At 36.5% G+C, this 16,885-nt stretch overlaps 1 protein-coding gene across 1 annotated transcript in view; it reads right to left on the minus strand.

Moving 5' to 3' along the window:
* LOC135208299 (ABC transporter F family member 4-like) overlaps positions 1 to 10,803 on the minus strand; it is an 89,029-nt gene extending 78,226 nt beyond the window's left edge. The window contains exon 1 of the mRNA XM_064240402.1: positions 10,692 to 10,803. Coding sequence (XP_064096472.1) covers positions 10,692 to 10,803 — 112 coding nt within the window. The remainder of the gene's footprint in view (positions 1 to 10,691) is intronic.
* Between the last annotated feature and the right edge of the window lie 6,082 nt (positions 10,804 to 16,885).

Below are 16,885 nucleotides of genomic sequence, written 5' to 3' on the forward strand. Positions count from 1 at the left end.
ACTCCCCCCTACCCCCTTCAGAGACCCTTCCTCCTCCCCAGTCCTTCCGTTCAAGTCTAACCACCACCCCAGTCCCGATCTCTAATCTTCCTTCGTTCCCAAATATATACTTCTTGGAGCCCCAGTGTAAATTGAGGAAGGGACTCGCCGTGCTCAGTATTAGTTCGTGTGTATATTTTTGTTCGTTGCCCTTCACACCTTGTTTTGAATCGGTTAATGCAATCAATATGAACCGCAAGATGAAATTGAAGAAAATGAAGTCATATTTTGCTCACTAAAGCGATATGTAGTCCCCTCCTCCTCATATATTTTATCATGCATTAAATGATATTGTTTAATTGGAAGTGGCCCTGGGGCCTAAAATAGAATGGTAAAGGTAAATAAGGAAATGTTTCATTGATTATTTTTATTTCCATTTCTTTGATGAGATAAATGTGCACATAAACAAATTGTTGATTGCAGAAGTGCCTGCAAATTTTATTTTCTTTTCTTGCATTCTTCGACTCACTGAGAATACACATGAATGTTAAAGTTTGAGACAAGCTTAGCCTGCGTCCATTATAAGTTTGAGAGAACTTTTTATTAATAAGTCACAAAAGCTAGTTTAAGTAATAAACCCAGTATTTGTTGAATATTTTGTAAATAAAAACGATAAGCACTTATCAGATTTATGTCGTAAATGATTGTCAGATGTTTTACATATATATAAAGTCTAATGTTTGATTTTTGTTTTGTTTGGCTTACTGTTCTTGAACTCGGCATATTTTCAAGTGAAAATATAAAGATAAAACTAAAGTAGATTTATAGTGTTATCTTACATTTTCATTGCAGCTTTAACGCTGTGAAGTCTGTTCATTTCATCCGGATTGAATTTCTCTGTCTTCTTCACAATATTATTTCTTTCCAGACCCGGGCAGTGGCATCACGTGGTGTTTAAATTAATCTTTTTGTGAGAGGCAAAATGCTAAAATTATTGTTTGGGTTTTTTTTTAATACTGTAAATGTAGATAGAGTTATACGGAGAATATGCTGAACTTAGACGATTTCTAAAGAAAGAAGAAGAAAAAGAAGAAAAAAAGATTGCTCTCCTGCTCGGAGGCTTTACTTGCAATCACAATTTATGGATTCAATCTGAAACTCGATCGATGTCAGTGTTTTAGAAGCGGTTTTAGCACGGCAAATTCTGCCGCCCCTGAGCGATGGCCGTAATTATACAACGGATGGTTATTGGGCTCCGTTAACTGGGGATAACGCGTCTCTTATGTTTACATCTTCAAGAAACGGAATTAATTTTAAATGCAGCTTACTTCATATTTTAGCTTTGGATGAGAAAAGGGAGGACCGAGCGTAATACTAGTAGTATTAGGAGGAGGAAGAGGGAGAGGAGGAGGAGGAGGAAAGCCTGGAGTGCTGATAAGGCAAGATACACGTCGGCAGCCAAATTGGGTGTCAGAACCAATTAAATTATCCATGTATTTACACCGTTTACAAGGGCTGCACAGGCGCTATATTAGACGATTTGCACCTAGTACGTATCCGTAATGGAGAGCGGTTCCCGTCTTATTCAGTTTCGTATTACGTGTTGCAGGAATTGGACGTAGAGGTGGGAGAGATGTAGGGCGGGAATTAGTATCAATGTATGAGGATGGGGCGGCAGTTTCCGTGTCTCCCAAGGCTGTTTGCCCTAGTTTAATAGAAGCAAGTTATGTTCCGGGCCCCTCGTTTCCCCCCCACCCTCTTATAAACACCCCCCACCCCCCACCCCCACCCTCACCCCCAAGGGGAATATCTTAGAGCACAGTGCATGCGGCTTATTTTGAGACGTCTCCAGCCATCTATATGGTAATTTTAATTTCCCTGCAGCATCGCATTTCGTTTTATAACAGTTTCTGGTTTCTCAAATATCTAAGCACATATATATTACTTCCTTGTCTTAGGTATTTAGAGATTACTTCCTTTTTTTTAGGTATTTAGAGGTTACTTCCTTGTCTTAGGTATTTAGAGATTACTTCCTTGTCTTAGGTATTTAGAGATTACTTCCTTGTCTTAGGTATTTAGAGATTACTTCCTTGTCTTAGGTATTTAGAGGTTTCTTCCTTGTCTTAGGTATTTAGAGATTACTTACTTGTCTTGGGTATTTAGTGGGACAAGAGCTAATTTTCCTTATTTAGTTTTCTGGCTAATTTAGGTACTTTGGTTTCAGTTAAACTTTTCATATATGTGACAATTTTCCCAGAGATAGGAAACTTGGTTAAGTTTCCAGTGGCCTGTGCCGTAGTGCATATTGAGAAGTCTTTGCTTAGAGACTTTGAATTTGTAGTTGTTATAATGAGTTATGTGGCACATTGGTGATTTTTCCTAGAATTTCCTGGGCAATTTTATTTGCCGAGTGTTTGCCCTTTCTTAGCAGTTATGCTAAACAGAGAGTTTATAGTTTTTGACTATAACATTGAGTTATTTTGGAGACATAATATTTTTGGCCATTTGATATTTTTTTATTGTGTTGGAGATATTCCACAGTTTAGGCCTATGGTGGTGAGAGCTATGTTTAGTTCAATTATTTTTGCAGCCATTTTTTGTTGCAACTGGAGACACCTTTTTGAGGAGACCTTGGGCAATATTTTTTGTGTCAGGAAATAGAGGTAGTATTTTTTATTTGCCGAAACAGGGGTGAATATTTTTTGTTACTGGGGTGGTGGTTTTTAATATTAACACGTGGTTATTGGTGAAATAAAGAGCGAATATAGTGTGGTGTGGTTATTAATTAAATTGAGGAAATATTTTCATCACTGGGGTGGTGTTATTATAATATGGTGATTTTATATATATATATATATCTATATATATTATATATAATATATATATATATATATATATATATAGATATATATGGAGATGGCATTAATCTTTGGTGGTGACTTTCTTTTTTTTTGTGGTTATGATTTATTAGTTGAATTTCTGGGAGTTTTACGAGCCAAGAGAAGAGTTCTGTGGTTCTTTTTGGTTTCGTGACTAATTGGAGGCGAGTGGCATTATTGCATTGTGGTCCTATGGAGATGTTGTGAGTTTTTATGTTCACCAGTGAGTTATTTTTGGTGGCATATAATTGCTGAATTGTGAGTTTACCGTAGTTTTTTATCCCGGTTAGGTGATAATTTTTTACATAATTGAGTAATATCATGTGAGAGTTATGTCTTTGAGACAATTTTTGAGCACCTTAGTCATATCCTGGAGATAATTTTGTGAAATGTGCTGATATAATGTCAGTATAGAACATTTTTTTGAGAAGCATGAGTTTCCAAAGTTGGAAGTCTGACTAGACATTTTTATGCTGCAGTTCGAGCACCTGACGTGTTCGCGGGTGAAAATGCTGTGATGAGTCCGGTGTGATGACTCTTTTTCCTTCAGTGGTGATTGTTCAGAGTTTTTGCAATATCTGGAAATGTTGACCATAACATTTCCTGAAAATGCACGTGTATGGGGTTGCTTTCTGGCAGTGCCCGATAGATGAAAAGTTGCGATGGCAAAATTCCGTAGCTATACACATGGCATTTATGGGGGAAACAGGGGGTTATGTATATCATGCACGTATTATGTGCTTTGTGTGATGGGGAGAATTCACGCATTATTATTGCTGTTATTATTTTTTTTAATTTTTTCCTTTTCCTAAGAGAGATGTAATCGGGGTTGAGCTTTAAATAGCATTTCTTTTTGGACGGGAGATGTAATTTGTTTGGTTTTGTGAATTGCATGAAATTGGGCGTTTGACATTAAGTCTCCTTGGAATTAATTATGTGAGCAGTGAGGGGTTCTTGCTGCTAGACATTGGAGAGTTTTTACTGATTTTGTGGGTTGTTGAAATATCAGAGCTTAAGAGAACATTTTCAGTGATAATTTTGGGTCTGGGCTTGTTACATGATTTTTTTTCTTGGACTCATTACTTTTTTCTTTTTTTTTTACTTGTGACAATTTGTGAGTTTGAAATGCAATGACAGAAGTCCGTGGAGATTCTGTGAGTCTGAGTTCTGGATTGTGTGTATTGGTGTGTGAATTTGATGAAATTTTTTTTTTTATTATTGGAGAATTGAGTTAGAGAAAATATTTTCTTTGCTGGGTTGTGATAATGACTTATGATTTAGCGATCCTTGGAGTTCCTTCACGAGTTGAAGTTAGAAATTAGTTCAGTGGTCATATTGAACGGAGTTAATTGGGGGACGTTCAGTTAGTATTTTTGGGAATTTTTGAGGTCATTATTTGATAGAAGTGTGTCTGGGTTTAATTCTTTTTTGATTGACTGATGACTTGACTGACATACTTAAACACACCATAATCGTCGTTCCCCGACGCTAGAAAGACGCCCACCAGCCGTTGCAGAGATGTTTCTACAAGTCTACAGAGTTCTACAGCGCTTTTGGGTCTACAGAAGCCGTAGGATGTTTTCCACTGGGAGACATTTCGCCTTCCTACAACGTGTTACGAGTCTGTGCAAGCAGTTGCAGACAAAGAGGGATATTCAAGAATTCAAGATGGAGAAAAAAGTTTATACACCCAATTGTTTTTGGTGATGAGGTGTGATAGTTATTACTATATTTTGTGGTTTGAGCCGGCCAATGTTTTTTTTTTATATATTGAGCTGTTTTATGTGGCCTGTGGCTAGGATGGGGCTAGCCAGGATGGTAGCCAAGCTAATCTGTAAAAGAAGGAATGTACAGATTCAGCATTTTTAACTTTCCTGGAGACTGAGAGTTCGGGCGACAGCTTAAGAATGCTGATGACTCTTTTTTGGGTGGTGCGATGTTAAAGTTCCTTACCTAAGCATATCAGTGCCATGAGAGATTGTCCAAGGTGACTTTGAAACCAGTTGAAAAGTAGTTTCAGGGCGTTGACGAAGAGTGTGAATTCATGTGTACGTGTATGAGCTATGTCCGTTCTTAATGGCATGTATTAGCCAGAACGAGGGAGACGGCTGCTTTGGGGAGAAAAGGCAGAATGCCAAGATGGCTCTGCAATGTTTTTTGTTTTGTGAAAAGTGTGTGATATTCCAAGCTGCAATGGGCGGATCTAGTGGAGGGGACTAAGTGTCCTAGTGAGGGGGACTGTGTTTTGGAGAAGAGATAATTGGTGTTTGACTATTACTGATTAAGACTATTATTTCACGGGGGGTTATCTGAGTTAATTGAACTATGAGTTATCATTCTATTAATTATCCTGTAAGAATCTGAGTTATTCAGTTAGTACTTTGCTTGGATAAACGTATATTTTTGTAGCTCCGACTCTGATTTGATGACCTGATGGAATGGAGAGAGAGAGAGAGAGAGAGAGAGAGAGAGAGAGAGAGAGAGAGAGAGAGAGAGAGGCTATTGTCAGGGCCTGAGAGAAAGAGAGAGAGAGAGAGAGAGAGAGAGAGAGAGGAGAATGTGTTACCAGACAAGGTATTACCAGTGAGCCTTCCGCTATTGGCTAACGTTACCTATGTGAACAACGGGGCGGTGCTCCCGTTGTTTAGATATATATTGGCCTTGGTATGAATGGAACTAGATATATATCGAAATTAGTTAATCAGACTACCTAAATAATATTAAATTGTTTTTTTTTTTTAGAAGAAAAAGACTTTGAAATTTCTATATATCTACAACAAATTAAGCACTAAATTTGGATCAAAAGGGTAATATATTTCACTAATAAATATACCTTACATTTTTCCATGTTAATTATTGGTTGAATTAGTGCGAAGACTTGAAAAGATTTTCTTAAACTTTGCAATTGAAGAACTGGTGCATTCACTTTTGGAGATCAAGATTTATTTAGTTTTAGGAAAATTTAATTACAAATTTTAATTTTATCCACACAAGTTGTTTTGACATGATGGATTTACCCTACGTGAAAAAGATAAACAATAAAATAAAAATATTACTTATGTTTTACAGAACAGCCGGAAAGTTTTATGCAAATTTGATCTCTGTTTTTCATATTATAGAACCTGCCATTAAAGAATGTTTGCCCTGGCGGAACTTGAATAGAGTTAAGAATAAATGAAATAATAATAGACCACTTGTATCTGAGACTGCAACAATCATACGCAATTCTGCCGAAGTTACTGTTATAACTTCAACAAAGAAAATGTATCGAATGTCCGTTTTCTTTAAGGTTTCCTTCTCCTTTAATCACAAACTATTGGAGGAGGGAAATTGTGGAATGCGTGGGGCTGAATGTACATAGATAGTTTGTTTGATATAAGTGTAATATTCCACATGTTTTGTATGAAGTAAGCTACTGCAGTCATTTCTGAGGGTGCAGATCTGGTCATGATTAGTACTGTTCATTCTTTTATTAGTCAGTATAATTTCTTGATTTGTCATAAAACAGCATCGGTTACTCAAACGGATAGAATGAGAAAACTATGTCTGCATTTAGTGATTAACTGCCATATTTTTAAGATAGCTTTTAATGACATTGAATCTTGATGATTCTGCGGAGGTATCTTACTGTAAAGCTATCCTATTACTAAATTAACATAGCTCTCGTGTGAAAGTACCAATTCGAATACATACAGAATATTATTAGATTCAAACTCTCACAGTGACAGGGTGCATTGACAATGTCACTACATAAAATTTACTCATTTCCAGGTCGTATTCGAATAGGAGTCGTATAGTCGAGTTTTTCTTTAAAGTTATATATAGGTAACTTCGTAAGCTACAAAATTCAACGTTTGCACGGGTGAAACTAAGTATGTATTGGGAATCCAAATGCCCCCTCCTTTTTTTTTTTATAGTTAATTCGCCCTACTGAAGAGTTTTGTGGTAGCCCAGAGGGACGAGCTAGTGAAATTATCTGTGTGTTTTCTTGCCACAACTCCAACATCCCCGAAACCATCGTAAGAATTGCGCTGACTTTTCTCTGTGCGAACGTATGTGATTGGAGTGTTTGCCATTGGAAACCTTTTTCGATGTCTGATATTAATTGAATTTAGTATTGGTCTCTGAGAAAGTGTGTTTTACCCACGGAGGAATGTCTTTTTATGTGTCTCCTTATTGGTGGTGGATTAATCTCTCTGCGGGGAAAAATTTTTGTTATTATTATCATTTTATTAAAAATAATGGCAGAACTCACAGAATTGATTTTATACAAAATTCTTTCAATTCTCCTTATGTATACAATCAATTATGACTTCTGGCATTATTTTTGATAAAATGTGTTTGAAAGAAGATCTGTTTCCAGCATACACAGATATTATTATTATTATTATTATTAATTATATTATTATATTATTAATTTAATTTATTATTTATTATTATTATTATTATTATTATTATTATTATTATTATTATTATAGTTGCAGAAGTAGTAGGGCTACTTGTAGTTGCAGTATTTTGCTACTATTAATTCTCTTATTAGCCAGCTCAAGCTGACAATTGTACAGAATTCATTATCAAATGGAAAATAACATTATATATATTAACATCGATGGAGACTTTAAATTTGTCATATGAAAAAGGATCAACATGTGTCTTGCAAATGAGCAACATTAGATCTCATATTAAAGTGTATTGGATCATAATTTCAGGTATGATTAGTGAACGATTATTTATGTGATTGCTGATAACAGAATGCAATTCCAATAAAAACTGAGATTATACTGGAGGATTTAGCCTCGAAATACCTTGCTTTGCTTAAATGTAGTGTATTTTCATAGATTGTCGTGTCGTATGAATAATAACGGTTTAGAAAAAAAAAATTATTTAGTAATTCTTAATTGCCGATTGTTTAACATAATGAATTTTGTCAAACTCTTCATAAGTACCATGTAAGTTTTATTAGGGGTAAATTAAAGTATTCTTGTCTGTTGCAGAGTGTAACCGAATTATCTCCAGAAACTAATTACATTACTTTGAAACAAAAAGTTTAAATAGTTAAAATCGAAAACTAACTTAACGTACGAGAACGTGACCAAATTTCATACATTGTTGCATTACGAACAGTATTAAAGAAATGTTGATAAATTCCGTCATCACTTGAGACACTTAAGATGAAAAAGTAAATTATCTTCTATATCCAAGATATTTCTTTTTCGTCAGAACGTAGTCATGCAATTCCTTACCTTGTGCGATGAGAGAGAGAGAGAGAGAGAGAGAGAGAGAGAGAGAGAGAGAGAGAGAGAGAGAGAGAGAGAGAGAGAGAGTGAACTCGGTGCGACGATTATAGACTTTAAATTGCAATTTTATTTAGAGTTTTGCAGACATTTTACGGAATATAATTCTTAATATGCGATCAGTTCGTGCTACCATTGTAATAATTATTTATTTCTAAATGAATTAGTTTATGAAAACATTGTGCTAATTGTTTCGACTGTGAAGCCTTCTATAGAATATTATATATAACGTATATTTCATAGGGGAGTTCACAGACATTTAGATAAATTCGATACGGTTTGCGAAATAGTTTTGGATGCTTCATACTTCATACTGTTAGCCACCTATACTCGTGACATATCCAATAATTCTGGATAAATTATTCATAAGAAATTCCCTTTCATTTACGATAGATCCAGTATTGACAATGATGAAAAATACAAATTTTTAGTATGCTTCTATACGGACAAAACAAACCGTTTTATCAAAGCTAGAATGCACTGCAGTCTTTTAATTTTATTTCTGATTTCAAGAACTCTGATTCTTGGAACCACTAATATTTGACATTGGCTGTTATGGAAAAATAGCATTTATATGTTTATCTTTCTGTTATATTTCTGTGACTCTCATTATTACTACCAATAAGATGACGATGAGAACTTGGATATTGAAGAGAACTTGGATATTGAAATATAGCGATAAGAAATTTATTTACATCAATAATCTTACAGAGAGAGAGAGAGAGAGAGAGAGAGAGAGAGAGAGAGAGAGAGAGAGAGAGGAGCGTTTGTTTAACCTTAAGTGAAAGTCTGCGGTCGGAAAGTGATATATTTCATTAAGTCTAACGTGCTAACACGTCCAGTAATTCTGTCTAATATGGAAGCTATACAACCTATATTTAGTAGCATATACAACTGCCCAGTTTTGATCTAATTTAACTTTTAGTAGCAAAGTTATATCCATGGCCTGAATGATTATTAGTGTAAAAATTAAAATTTGCTTTTCGATTGCTGAGAAATCGGATTTATCACGAGAAATGGAAAGGGAACGAAATAAGCAGAAAATCTGCGCATAAAGTATAGTTAGGGAGGTTCGGTTTCCACTTGTCGCGTTCTCTGTGAAAACTGCTTCTGGTACGTTTTCTATGATTTGGTGGTTGGCAGGAAAGGTCTCGTGTGTTATTTTCTCTTTGTTTTCCACTCTTTGAGACGTTCGTAGTGGTGGAATAATTATTTGATTTTCTTATTCGAAGAATATATTACCCTTTATCTGCTTGTTGTTATTGTCGGTCGTTCCATTTTTCAAGTTAGTAAAAGCATACCTTTAATCATGCAAAATAGGACACACTTTTTGGCTTTAAATAGATTATTAAGACGATTTGCCAAAGCATTTCAGAGCTCCAGATCATTTTTATGTTTTTGCTGGTTATGTACACACACACACACACACACACCACACACTCTCTCTCTCTCTCTCTCTCTCTCTCTCTCTCTCTCTCTCTCTCTCTCTCCTGTAAGTTATTGCCCTATCGGTGAATGTTTTCTCTATTGCCAGCATTCGTTTAATTTCTCTCTCTCTCTCTCTCTCTCTCTCTCTCTCTCTCTCTCTCTCTCTCGTTTCAAGAAAGATACGATCGCCGCCGTTTAATCACATTCACTTTTCTCCATCTACGAATGAGTTATCCAGTGGGGTAGTAGAATAGGTCCCGTTTTAGGATTCTGAGAGATTTGGGTCTCATTTATAATATGTTTTTCTTTTTTCCTGAGAAAGAGAAATTACAACTTTTGTCTTTAGTCTTCTGTTGCTCAACTGTCCATTTGTCATGTCTTTTATGTGTGTGTGTGTGTGTGTGTGTGTGTGTGTGTGTGTGTGTGCGTTTGTGTGTATGATTCCAGTATTCACTCCTGAAAAAGTCAATCATTCTTTCTTAGTTGGTGTGCGTTTCTCTATCACCTTCTGAAGGGATTTGAATTACTGATATTTTCTTTTGTATAACATTTTGTTTTCTTTTGCATAAGATTATATATGACCTCTCGTATTTGGTAGGATGGTGGTGTGTGTAAAGAAAATTCTGTAACCTCATAGAATTGTTCTCTCTCTCTCTCTCTCTCTCTCTCTCTCTCTCTCTCTCTCTCTCTCTCTCTCTCTTCTAATTGTTCGGAACTGTTAAAATATTGTTTTCGGTAGGGTCTTGAACAACAATCAGTGGAATAATACTTACTAATAAGGAAAAGAGGCATTATGTTTTGCAATTTAGTACTTAGAAAGTTATTTTGTATATGCATTAGTAATTCATACATTGCTTATATTTGTACTTCACAGAAGTTTATTAAAATTTTGTGTTTATATTATTTTTATAAAGCTCCTAAAGAAGGAGTTCTGCTTCCACCCACTAAAGGCTGGTTTTTTATGCCTTTACTTCACACGAATTAAAATGACAATTTCCTGAAAATCGTTATGTAGTATATGCTTATGACTGCGCAACCTTCTCGAGCTTTCAAGTTAGCATTCCGTTAAAGAACAATATTTCCCACCCGAGCTGAGATTTCTTTTCCAAACCATAGAGCGAATTAAATTCGTCAGAGCCTTTTCTGCCCCCTTCTTCTTCTTCTTCTTCTTCTTCTTCTTCTTCTTCTTCTTCTTCTTCTTCTTCTTCACATCCCTTGGCCATTGTATATCTGTTCTGCTCCCCCCCTTACCTCGTCAGGGATATATTGGGTTGTTTCTCGAGGACTGTGATGTAGGACTCGAACCAAGTTCTCCGGGAGCTCCCGGATTTATAAGCTCCTTTGGGCTTTTAATTTATTATGTTTCCTTATGGTGGATGAGGGAAGCTGACTTCGTTATTCAAGATTCCTTTTCGATACGGAACGAAATGGGGTCGGAGGATTGAGGAGGGACCGAGGGAGGCGGAATTATTTTTGGGGGTGGTAGTTTGTAAAATCAGATTTGGTCGTCTTTGCATATAAAATGGTTTTATTTGTTAGGTCTCTTTGTTTGCGATGTTTCTGTCGGACGTGAATTGGGTATATGAGACGTTTGCCGTTTTTAAGACTAGGCAAATAAGACCTTTGAAAATTCATTGGGCTTGGTGTAATACTTGGCTTAAAAACAAAAGGGTTTTTACCCTCTCGTTCCCACTTTCTCTAAGGGGAAAACGCCATCTATATATGTAGATGTTCCACAGCGAAAAATGAACACACTGGTTTCCCCTTACATGGAGTGGCGCCAGTGGGTATAAGCTTTCTGTTTCTGAACGAGTATTACGTGGTGAGATCGTTCTCTTCATGCCATGCCCCAAAGGATTTTCAAGAGTGTTATTTGTCTACGGCGTGTGTGAAACTATCTCCTTACTTCCTACAATAACGGGCGACTCATCTACCAAATTTGAGTCAAGTAATTGTTCGAGCATTTGTGTAAGGATGCGCCCTGTTATTTGACCAAGCCTTGAAGTGCTCATGTTGTCTTTCCATTTCTTCCTTCCTTCCTTCCTTCCTTCCTTCCTTCCTTCAGAAGCCCCTCGATTGATCAAGCCAAGATTATAATAACAAATTCAATCACCCCCATCCTCGACTTTCCGTTTTCACCATTAGACATTCATGATATTCGTGTGATCGACCCAACGTTCTCATCCTGTGGTCTTTGTTTTCGAGTTGTGCCACAATTGGCGAACGCTGAGTAATTTCCCAGGGGTCTTTTTTCCGAGGAGAGAGAAAGAGATAGAGAGAGAGGGAGAGAGTTGGGAGCGTATTGGGCCATACTAGTCTTAATGCAAAGGAGCCAAGAGGCTCACGCATGTAGGACTCGCTGCTGGCATTGCCTTTGCCTCATTTAAAAGGATAATTGCAATGTAGAACCTGCTAGCAACAACTTAGGTATAGTATTATGGCCTTGATACCTGATACTGGTTTCTGGAAAGAGAGAGAGAGAGAGAGAGACGAGAGAGAGAGAGAGAGAGAGAGAGAGAGAGAGAGAGAGAGGGGCACTGCAGGAATTGCTTTAAACTGCACGTAGAATTTTTACAGGCATAGTTGAAGAAATTCTCTTTTTCATTTTGCTGAACCATATATATATATATATATATATATATATATATATATATATATATATATAGATATAATATATATATATGTGTGTGTGTGTGTGTGTGTGTGTGTGTGTGTGTGTGTGTGTGTGTGTGTAATATATATATACTTCAAGATGTCCTTTTAAAAGGGAATAATTAGGTTGACTTTATACATCCGTGAAAGTTAATATGCTTTGGCTTTATTACTTTAGTTGTTGCTATTAATACAGAAGACTCCCCAGTTTATTTGTGCTGTATATTTAGGGAAGGAAACTGTTAGATTGAACCATATTACGAATAATAAGTCCTTTTTTTATCCTAGGTATTTCTACCTAGCAGTAAGAATGTTTGACTGTACGTAGAGGGTTATTTTTCCTATGAGCACAATTCGTCATATGGAGGAAACAGCTTTCTGATTGTCAACCACATAGAACTCTCCCTCGCAGGTCTTAAAAGGGCGTGTGACTGGATCAGGTCTGCACAGAGGGGCTGCCATATTTCATCTGAATGGGATTCTTAATGAGGAGGGCAAAGACAGCCATATGTACATAAGAGAGGATACTAGAGAAGGATACTCGTTAAGATCTGACGTGCAAGGGGTTGGGCGGTTCCGTTCCTGCTTTCTCTCTCTCTCTCTCTCTCTCTCTCTCTCGGAATCAAGATTTGTTGAAGATCAGCGCAATATGAATTTAGATTGCCCTCGTCCTTTTACTAGAGAGGTGTTGTTAAGACCCCCGGATGTATAGGATTTAAGTGATGAATGCGCTGGCGGATGGTTACCGTTTCGGTTTAAGAATGATTACTTATGTATGTTCCTGTTTTTGGGTCGGTTGCCGAGTCTGTATAGTCTGTATCAAGCCTTTTGTTTTCTTATAGCACTTTTGACTTTTCTGTCTGTGTACATTACGATTTCTCACCTGATCAGTCTCGAGATATTGTTTGTACTGAATATGATTGGCAATTGAATGTTTATAATTAAATGTTGTTTGTATTGTATGTGATATATATATATATATATATATATATATATATCTATATATATATAATATATATATATATATACACACAAATTCATACACAAGTATATAACAGCAAATACTGTTCGTCCTCGCTTGTGTCCATGTATTCAGGAGAACCATATTTCTTAGTGTATTCCGTCTATTATTCTCCTGTACCACTTAATATCCTCTTCTTCCAGTTTAATCCATTCTCCCTTTCTGTAATCCTTCCTTTCTGCTCAGCCACCCTTTCTTGTTTAATACCTCTTCTTAACCCAGTCCTTTATCCCTCACATTTATATCCTCTCTGACCCTGGTCGCATTATATCTTGCTTTGGGATTTTTATTCTCGCGATCATATTACATTTCTCCTGCTAAATGTGTAAACAATATTGCTGAACGCTTATTGCTGTGCGCATGCGCAAATTACTCGCTTTGCGAATCAAGCATGTGAGGGAGGGCGTTAACGTCATCAGTGGATGGTTGGTGGTCTTTGAGTGCATCCGCGCACTCTCATCGCCTAATCCCTGGAAGTGAAATAATGAGGTCTTAATAAGATTCATTCTTTCCTTTCCTACAAATTGGTATTTAATCCGCGCCTTTAGAATCCGTCCGTTTTTATCCACTCGCATTTTATTGGCATGCATGTAACACCTTTCGCCCTCCCTCCCTCCCCACTCCTCTTTGCACTTGAGAGTGGGCTTTTAAAACTCATAACCTATTTGTGACATTGCCAAAGGCTTTCAAATTGGGGGCTCCGGGGAAAAATGGATGGAAAAAGTAAAAGAAGAAAAAAAATGGCTGATTTCGTTTTCTTTAAGAGCGCCTTTGCAAAGCGAGAGCACTTATTGGAAATCAGTCTGGCCATAGAGCCAGCTGCTTTTATATTATATTACAGGTTCTTTTGTTAGGGCTAATGAATTTATGACTGCGCGCCGTTTGCCCAATTATATCCGGCACTTGCGCTTTGGAAGAATTTCGCTAGAAATGTACCAAAAAGGTCCATTATCATTGAACTTATGTCACTTATTAAATTGTCTCGTAGCTTTGGCGGATCGCTCTGATCTCGTCGGAACGTAAAAAGCTCTCCTAAATTTCATTAGGTTAATTTTACTGGGAGGCACACAACTTACGATGGAACTTAATCAGATTCATTTCCTTTCGATAGAAGGTCAGCTTTTTTTCCCCACCCTCGCATTTATGTATTAGGACATTTAGTCCTCCGGGCATTAAAAATTAAAAGTGCATTTTGTCGTACGTAAAAATTGTCATGATCCTAATGCAGCGTATTTATTTTTTATCTCGTTTTACGTCTATTTTAATGACGCTACTATAATATATTGCTTATGCATTGGTATACACCATGTAAGATAAGTTAGCTTTCATTATAAATATGATGTAAAAGTTTTTTCTTTTTGGTTTCTCTCTCTCTCTCTCTCTCTCTCTCTCTCTCTCTCTCTCTCTCTCTCTCTCTCTCTCACCTGATTGATTGTCAGCCATTAATTTTGTAAGTTTCTCGCACGGCAGTTTAAAGATCTCGTGTTGTTCAGATCATGTGATATATGGTTGCATACATTCGTATGAATTTTTCAGTCAGCTTTCGATGTTATCTAGGAGAAATGCAGAACTAGTGCCTTGTCCTCTTGCATTTTCTGTTACTGTGCAAGATCTATACTACTCTATATTGAAACTGAAGAGATTGTTATAAACAATGATAATTAAAAAGTCAGTAAACTTAGATTTACATAGTCCCTTAAAGTTGTTTCTATTATCCATTTTGTAACATTATTATTATTATTATTATTATTATTATTATTATTATTATTATTATTATTATTATTATTATTATTATTATTATTATTATTATTATGCGGTCTTGACAGTTATTTTCACCAAAGAACAGCAATTACAGTTGTTATTATTATTATTATTATTATTATTATTATTATTATTATTATTATTATTATTATTATTATTATTATTAATATATCTTTTTTTTTTATCACAGTCCTCCAATTCGACTGGGTGGTATTTATAGTGTGGGGTTCCGGGTTGCATCCTGCCTGCTTAGAAGTCCAACACTTTTCTTACTATGTGCGCCGTTTCTAGGATCACACTCTTCTGCATAAGTCTTGGAGCTACTTCAGCCTCTTCTTTTTCCAGATTCCTTTTCAGGGATCTTGGGATCGTGCCTAGTGTTCCTATGATTATGGGTACAATTTCCACTGGCATATCCCATATCCTTCTTATTTCTATTTTCAGGTCTTGACACATCCATTTTATCCCTTTCTTTCTCTTCAACTCTGATGTCCCATGGTATTGCGACATCAATGAGTGATACTTTCTTCTTGATTTTGTCAATCAACGTTACTTCTGGTCTATTTGCACGTATCACCCTATCTGTTCTGATACCATAGTCCCAGAGGATCTTTGCCTGATCGTTTTCTCTCACTCCTTCAGGTTGGTGCTCGTACCACTTATTACTGCAAGGTAGCTGGTGTTTCTTGCACAGTCTCTAGTGGAGGGCTTTTGCCGTTGAATTGTGCCTCTTTTTTTTGTACTGGTTCTGTGCAAGTGCAGGACATTCGCTTGCTATGTGGTTTATGGTTTCATTTTTCGTATTGCACTTCCTACATATGGGAGAGATGTTTCCATCTATCGTTCTTTGGATATATCTGGTTCTTAGGGCCTGATCTTGTGCCGCTGTTATCATTCCTTCAGTTTCCTTCTTGAGCTCTCCCCTCTGTAACCATTGCCATGTGTCATCGCTGGCCAGTTCTTTAGTTTGTCTCATGTATTGTCCGTGCATTGGTTTGTTGTGCCATTTCTCTGTTCTGTTTGTCATTCTCCTGTCTCTATATATTTCTAGGTATTCGTCTACTTTTATCAGTCCTTCTTCCCATGCATTCTTGAACCACTCGTCTTCACTGGTTTTCAGATATTGCCCCAGTGCTCTGTTCTGGATGTTGACGCAGTCCTCTATTATTATTATTATTTTTTTTTTTTTTCACCAAAGAACAGCAAACACAGAATACCAGATTTTGTAGCATTGCTGGGAATCTCGTTGGAGAATAAGCCTCTTTATCGAGTGAGACGATCTTTGTACCTCTGCGATATTGGGATCGCTCCTGGGTTTTGGGGGTGGCGTTTTCGACTACCTTCCGCGAGCCCCATCATCTGATATGTCATCCTTGTCATTTCAAGAAAGAGAGCGAGAGAGAGGAGTAGGAGGAGGAGGGGAGAGACGACGGATGAATGGATATTTTTGCATAAATTTTAACCGTCATTCCTCTTTCGAAGTATTTGCAAGTAATGTGCCAGAATGGTTTTTATATTCTAACGGGGCTTTTTTTTTTTAATTTATTTAGATTTTGTTGTGAAGTATTTTCCTTTTCCTTGGTAATGTGCTATTATTGGTGTAATTAATATTGCTTTTGTGTGTTTGCCGTGAATTTAAATGCTATACTGCATATTCGTATTAAGGTGAAAGCAAGGGTATTTCATTCGTTTGTATAGTTTGACCTATATGTGTGTTTGTATATACTTTATGTATGCATATAGTATACGTATGGGCCTGTATATATATTTATCATATATATGTATATATAAATATACATAAGTACATACATACATAGACATGAATTGAGATGTAGAGACTAGTAATGTATGTTCTTTGGTGTCCTTGGAGA

Source organism: Macrobrachium nipponense, chromosome 35, assembly GCF_015104395.2.
Source record: "Macrobrachium nipponense isolate FS-2020 chromosome 35, ASM1510439v2, whole genome shotgun sequence".
In the NCBI taxonomy this organism is placed as follows: domain Eukaryota; kingdom Metazoa; phylum Arthropoda; class Malacostraca; order Decapoda; family Palaemonidae; genus Macrobrachium; species Macrobrachium nipponense.